This window comes from Pygoscelis adeliae, unplaced genomic scaffold (assembly GCF_000699105.1).
Source record: "Pygoscelis adeliae isolate BGI_AS28 unplaced genomic scaffold, ASM69910v1 Scaffold120, whole genome shotgun sequence".
Taxonomy (NCBI): domain Eukaryota; kingdom Metazoa; phylum Chordata; class Aves; order Sphenisciformes; family Spheniscidae; genus Pygoscelis; species Pygoscelis adeliae.
In genome coordinates this window covers 1,531,983-1,539,228 of record NW_008824032.1, presented here as the reverse complement: position 1 = coordinate 1,539,228, position 7,246 = coordinate 1,531,983, and the positions used below count along the sequence as shown (strand labels likewise).

General features: G+C 45.3%; 1 protein-coding gene across 1 annotated transcript in view; it reads right to left on the bottom strand.

The window, feature by feature from the left end:
- Positions 1-3,595: 3,595 nt before the first annotated feature.
- Positions 3,596-7,246, bottom strand: part of CSTA (cystatin A (stefin A)) — a 7,731-nt gene continuing 4,080 nt past the window's right edge. Inside the window, exons 2-3 of the mRNA XM_009329076.1 lie at positions 6,167-6,268; positions 3,596-3,813 (exon numbers count right to left, since the gene is read on the bottom strand). Coding sequence (XP_009327351.1) covers positions 3,685-3,813; positions 6,167-6,268 — 231 coding nt within the window. The 3' untranslated portion in view covers positions 3,596-3,684. The remainder of the gene's footprint in view (positions 3,814-6,166; positions 6,269-7,246) is intronic.

Here is a 7,246-nt window from a genome sequence, read left to right as displayed (position 1 = left end):
ATATTGGACTGGTGTTTCACTGCTCTCTTTACTGGTGTTCAGTATTGGTTATGTTGCTCAGAGTTTTTTTTACTTGAGTGTTTTTCATATTCCAGATAACCTTATCTTTATTCTAGGTTTTGATTAGAAATACTTTATTTTAATCTGGTGAGGGACAAGAAAGGCTTCTGCAGGTGTATCTGCAGCAAAAGGAACACTGAGGAAAATGTGGGCCCTCTGTGTGTAGTGGAGCAGGGGACCTGCTGACAGAGGACACAGAAATAGCTGAGGCACTCAGTGCTGCCTTTGTCTCTGCCTTTACGGGTAGGACTTGCCTTCAGGAATTCGAGGTCCCTAAGACGAGTGGGAAAGTCTGGAGAAAGGAAGATTTCCCTCAGCAGAGCTGGATCAGGTTAGGGGAACACTTAGACAAACTGGACTTAAACAATGCCATGACACTTGAGGGGATGCACCCGTGGATGCCTAGGGAGCTGGCCGGTGCACAACTCGGTACCCTTTGAAAGGTGATGGGCATCGGGGGAGGTTCCTGAGGGCTGGAAGAAAGAAAATGTCACTCCTGTGTTCAAGAAGGGCAAGAAGGAGAGTCTGGAGCACTACGGGCTCATCAGCTTCACCTCAGTCCCTGGAAAGGTGATAGAGCAAATAATCCTTGAAGCCATTTCCAAACACATTAAGGACAAGAAGGTGAGTGAAAAGTAGTCAGCATGGATTTACAAAGGGGAAATCATCCTTAATATGACTGATAGCCTGCTATGGTGGGATAAATATCTTGGCAGAGGAGAGAAGAGCTGTGGATGTTATTTACCTTGACTTTAGTAAGGCTTTTGACTGTCTTCCCTAACATCCTCATAGACAAACTGATTACATATGTGCTAGATAAGCGGACTGCAAACTAGCTGAACTGCTGTGCTCAAAAAGTTCAGCAGCATGTAGTCCAGCTAGAGGTCAGTCCCGAGTGGTGTACCCTAGGGGTCAATACTGGGACCGATACTGTGTAACATCTTCATTAATGACCTGGATGATGGGACTGAGCACGCCCTGAGCGGGTTTGCAGATGACACAGAACCAAGGGGAGTGGCTGATACACCGGATGGCTGTGCCGTCATTCAGAGGGATGTCAACAGGCTGGAGAGATGAGCAGACGGGCATCTCCAACTGTCAACAAATGGAGACGCACAGTCCTGCACCTGGGAAGGAGCAACCTGTACAGGCTGGGCCTGCCTGGCTGGAAAGCAGCTCTGCTGGGAGCTGCTCTGCTGGCAGCTCTTCTGGGAGTTGTCCTGTTGGACACCTTGCAGCGAAGGTGGACAGGGATACCCGTGGGCTGCATTAGGAAGAGCATTGCCAGCAGATTGAGAGGCCATTCTCCACACACACACACCCCCCGCCCCATTCAGCACCGATGAGACCACAGCTGTTCTGGGCTCCCCAGTACAAGGCAGATGTGGATGTACCAGAGCGTGTCCAGCAAAGGGCCACCAAGACAATTAAGTGATTGGAGCATCTGACTTCAAAGGAGAGGCTGAGAGAGCTGGGGTTGTTCAGCCCTGGGAGGACAAAGTGAAGGGGGAGGCAGTGAAGAGCCAGGCTCCTCTCAGTAGTGCTCAGGGCAGTAAAAGGGCAAGAGGCGCTATCCACAAATTGAAATATGTAAATTCCATGTGTATATGGGGGGGGACACACATGGACACAACAAAAAAACAACCCCTTTTTTTCCCTTTAACAATTACAAGGGTGATCAAACAGAGGAGGCGCCATCAATGGAGAGCACTAAAATTCTGACTGCAGATGGTCCTTAGCCACCTGTTTTAGTTGACCTTGCTCTGAGCGGAGGGGTTGGACACTATGATTTCCAGCAGACCCTTCCAACTACAACCAGGATGTTTTGTTGTTGGGTTTTTTTAACTTGTGTCTTTAAGTATTACTATTTATACCTGCTCAGAAAATTTTGTAGCCAAGCTTGGAAATTTTGATGTTTGCCTTGTGTAATTAATTTGGGAGTTGGACAGGGGTTGCTGCACTCTAAACTGAGGGGAAGCAGCCCACTTCTAGCTGACACTGCTGCATGGCCTTGGCCACCGACAGAGGAAACAACAAGCAGCTTTGGGAGGAGAGGGCATGGTGAACTTAGATGCGTGTTACTGGGCTTTTTTGTTGCAGGTGTGCTCTGTGTAGGTGTGTAACCAGCATTGCTTAGGAGGAGCATGTTCTCTTGATTAGTGGGGGGGCTTACATGCTTCTGCTCGTATCAGCCCAGAGAGTCCTCCCCCCTGGCCTCACACACTCTCTCTCTCTCCCTCTCTTTCTCCATCTCCCCCCTCCCCCGCCCCAGCGGAATAAATGGAGGGAGAAAGTCTGGCTTACTATGGCACTTCCTGTTTTGCTAAAAGTGGTTTTGCAGACACAGGGTCTTTTTTGGTGCTGGTAACTCCCCACTCTGAGGTGTTTTCATGGTTCAAAAAGCTGAGCATTTTTCCCCAAACGCTACTCTTGTGAGGGGATGTTAGTTAGTGGTGATAATGCCAGACTTGCTGCATCTTAAAAGATTTGTAATGTTAAGACTGCAGGATTGCACTCTTGTGGAAACTGTATTAGATGCACAAGGGAAGGACCACTCCCAAAGTCACAGGAGGCCACAGGCTGTCTTCACACTTTGAGGAATTAAAGCATCTGATCCAGGATATAAAGCATCCAGGAATTAAAGCATCTGATCCATTTCTCTGGCATGCAGAGAAATGGGCAGCTGCCACATTTTTCTAGGCACTATATGCCTGTGACAATTACAGACCCATCCTTCACTACAGCACCAAAACATGAATACAAGCAAGGCATGGCCTGAAAACCATTTACGCATTTAACGATGTCTTGCACCTGAGCCCCAGCTCCCTGGCAGGTAATGCAAAGGTCCCTACCTGAGCAGCTGCTAACAGAAAAGCGTTTTTGTTGTGGATTGGGCTTGCCCTCTATTTTGTCAGCTCAGAGCTCAGCTGAAGACTGCTCTCATTGCACATGGCTGATGCTACCAAAAAAAAAAAAAGGGAATGAGCTCCACAGGTCTCCAGTAAAGTACACTCTCAAAGTCAGGGCGGTCGCTCCCTGCTCCAGCGGCTGAGTGCTGGGATTCAGCTGTCTCAGCTGTGGCTAGGGGCCTGTCCTCCCACTCCTTCAAGAAGCTCATTCCTGCCCCCCACCCTGCTTCCCATACAGCGAAGCTGCACTTAGAGGAGGACAGTTTGGCTTCTCAATTCCCCCGTGCCAGAAATTATTTATTTATTTATTTATTTATCTATCTATCTATCTCCCAGACTGAGGAGTGGCCAATAGCTTGTATTTAACGCACTTAAAGCAAACCCAAGAAGCCACACACTGAAGTACGTAGCCTGTTAAGCCTGAAGTATACTCAGGAGGCCCAACTTCTGTCTTCAGAGGATGCTTGACAGTGTTTTGGAAAGAGGAGCTGAAATGGGTGTGCTCTGTATTACAGCTATAGTACCTCAGGTGGCAGAAACAGCCTTGAACAGTATTTCAGAGCCTACTCGAGCTTTAGCTAGGCAGCAGACCAAGACATGACACGCAGTAGATTAGATTAACAAATAGCTTTCAAAACTTATTTTAATGCATTTATTGACACAGGCAGAATCCACATGCGACTTGCAGAAGTGAGGCACCATTCCTTGTCATCTCTCAGAAGTAGGTCAGAGGATCATCTCTGGTTTTGCCAGTCTGAAAACTGACAAGGCTGGGACCTTGGTTCTCATGAGGAAGGCTCTGAAACACCCTTAAGTGGACATAGTCGGTATCGGAAACTTGGACCTAGAAGCCAAAACAGCAGGAAAGTGAGGATCATTGGTTCAAAGCAGGTTCAAACAAAAGGATGCTCTTTACAGACTTGGAAGAATATCTTTGCTCAGGAGCTTAATTTTAGGTGTATCTCCATTTTTACTTCAACAGCTCTTAACCCAAGTCTGGATAGTAACCGGTGGCAGAAACTGTCTACACCTGAAAAGAACTGTAATATAAGCCTTCAGATGCATGTGAATGGAAAATGAGTAAGACTGCTTGGGCACCAGAAGGCACAATGGGAGAAAGGTTTTGATGGCATCCTATTTAGGTCATCAAGATCCCAGCACATCAGCTTACAGCTTCTTGGGACACTCAGGAGAAGACAAGAGACAGTGAGTAAATCTTAATGACTCAGGGGTGGGGCAAGATGCAGAGACAGTGTCAGCTCCTAGAAGGTACAGAAAGATCCATCCAAAACCAGCACATGGTCCTAAGAAGCAACGACAACCTGAAAGCCAGGATCCCTTGTCTTCAGACTTACTGCAAACACATCAGCGCCTGAACAGACAACTTGACACGTCTTGGTGCTTGTGGGAGTGTGAGTGGCTGTAAACTCACCTTCTCCTCCAGAAAGTCCCCACATAAAGACTTGCTACGAAGTTGTGCATAATTCGTACATGCAGAGCCAAGTGCAACAGGTGCTACACTCTCACTGTGTGAGGTATATAGTAGTAACGGAAAGTTTAATGCCTTTAAGGCTCTGCATGAGCCTTAGTTCAAGCTAGGTTTCTGCATGCTTTTTGGTGGCTGCAACGTGGCACTATGTTTGTCTTGGTCTGGATTACACCTTGGCTATAAGTCTGTTGGTAAAATATTAGTGATGTGGAAAATTCAGAAGTATAAAAGAATGAATCTTGCGACAGAGCTTATTCCAGTTAATGCTAAAATGAATAAGTGTTTCCTGTCACTTGCAAGATTGGGTAAGAAGAGACAAATCATCTGTTTTCATAAATGGATTTCTTCACAGTTCAGTAACACATCAATCTTCATTTCTGAGTAGTTTGGTCATGAGGCTTAGCAAGGACAGCAGACAAGTATTTGACATTGCCTAGGACAGCAAGCGGTAACATGGCACTAAGGGAAGAAACGCAACTGGGTGTGACTTCTGGCTTTACTGCAGCCTTCCTGTAAATTGTTACTCTTCATTACTCAGCACCTTGTCCACAAAGTGAAAGCACATCTCACAGGAGCAAGGGAAGGATAAACATCATTCATGTAAGCGAGACTCAGACTAGCCATATGACAACAGGTAGTCTGTCAGTACAATCCCCTGGTGCCCACAGAGCAGAAGTAACTGTTAAGAGTTATTTTAAGGAAGGACACCTGGGAAAGAAGGCGGCTTGGCAGTGTCTGTCCTTCCTGGGATCAACTAAATACGAGAAGCGTGGAGCAAATGCTCATAATGTCTCTCTGCAGAATTACTATCCCCCAAACCCTACCTGCCAATTTCTTTAGTAAAAAGATTCCGACCCTTGTCAAGGGAGCATATCCTACCGGGCATACGTCTGCACACATATGGGGTTAAGATACAGCAGCCACATGCAATGTTTGCTCTACTTCCAGAAAGCCAGCCTGCCACTACGCAATGCTTTCCAGCCTTCACTTGCAAAATATGCTCAGCAATTGCTTATGTGTTACTTCACGGAAAGCTGCTCAAATTCATGGGTAAGGTTTTCTAGTAGAGGATGGATGGTGCTATCAGAAGGCTCCAAATTAAGCATTACCCGTTTTTCCTCCGCAACAGAAAGGGGGTTCTGAAAATACAGAAAGAACTAGCAGGCAGGCTGTACCTCTGCAGCTCATGACATAGAACCAAAACATCAACACACACGCTTGCATGCAAAACTAGTCAGCAGAGTATGAGATGCTTGCATTAAGTTTTTTTAGAATTAAATTAAATTTACTCTAACCCTCCATCAGATCCTCAGGCTGACTTCAAATTCATCATAATAAACACAACTGGAGGACACAGAGGCAATAGGAAAGCTACTTTGCCTTGAAAGAAGACAGGAGAGCAGAGTTATGACTAGCTCAAATAATTTGAGCTGATAAGGCAATCTATAGTCTCTGAGTGAGATGATCCTAAGAAAGTTATCATTCATATCTGAAGAAGCACAGTGCACATTTTATAAGTTTTTATATTCCTGTTCTACAGTGGTGCCAAACAGAGAAATTTTATAAGCACCTGGAGATAGTCCCTAACTCTGTTAGTCACATCAGATGGTTTTCTACTACATTTGCTTCTCTTTCTTGTTATAAGCCACTATGCAAGTCACCTATATTGTTGAACTACAAAGCACTCCTTCCTATAATATATACAAACCTTAATGAAGTAGTTTATCCCAGCAACCACCTGAGTCTTATATACTATGGCTTTAAAGATGCCGTATGTCCTGTTTTCCCTGCTTTCAAATTGTGGCTTCACCTGTAAAAAGAAAGGGAAGAATAGTTGGCAGATTCATATTTAAGTTTTTCCTTCACATCTACCACTCCAATTTTCATCCTTTCAAACACACACCCTTAACGAAATAAATCCAGAACCCCCAAAATAATTCAATTTACACCAAGACCTCCAGCCCTCTTTCTTAGCATTGCCTCCAGCATTCTTTAAAATCTTGTTAGAATTAGACCACGTAGTTGATTTCCCCCCACCCCGAAAGCTGTCCAGCTAAACTGTCTCCTGCTCAGTATAGGGAAACTGCTACCTGCTGCCCTTTTAGTTCTTTGTCAAAGTAGCTAGGTACCAAGCCATGCTCCCCATGTCAACCACACTGTTACACAGTGGTGCAAGTCAGCCCCCCTCGCCTCGAACACTTCTGCCCATGCCAGTCAGCCTGGGAGGCTGCAGACCCCTGTTGTGTTTCACAGCCTCAGAGCTGCACTTGATCTATTTAATGTTTTTAAGGACTTAAAACAAACAGGGTTATTTCAGAGTATCAAGACAACCACCTGATCGAGTAGTTCCTGAAAGTTATCCTAGTGCTGGTGGAAGCCCTGCAGCTAAAGCTGTAATTTAAACTACATACGCCCTTCAACATCTAGAACCACGCAACATACAAACAACTGTAATAGTTACAATGGTCCAGGACTAAACTATGTTCTTCCATCTCCAAAACTGGAAGTATGACCTTTAAACTGTGAGCCAGAAATCAACCCCAGACCTGCATAAACATCATCAGTCCTTCACTGTGTAGTAGCTGCAGGTAATGTCGTTCCAGAAGAAACAACGCTCTGTGCTGACAGCATTCACACTCACAGCTCAGGTAGATGTGTTTATGCACAGTACCCAGTTTAAGCCCTGTGGATCTTAAAATAACGCACAGTTCAGATATCTACAGACTTTTCACATACCTATTTAAAAAAAAAAAGAAAAGGTATAACAGTTTTTCCTGAAACACACAAA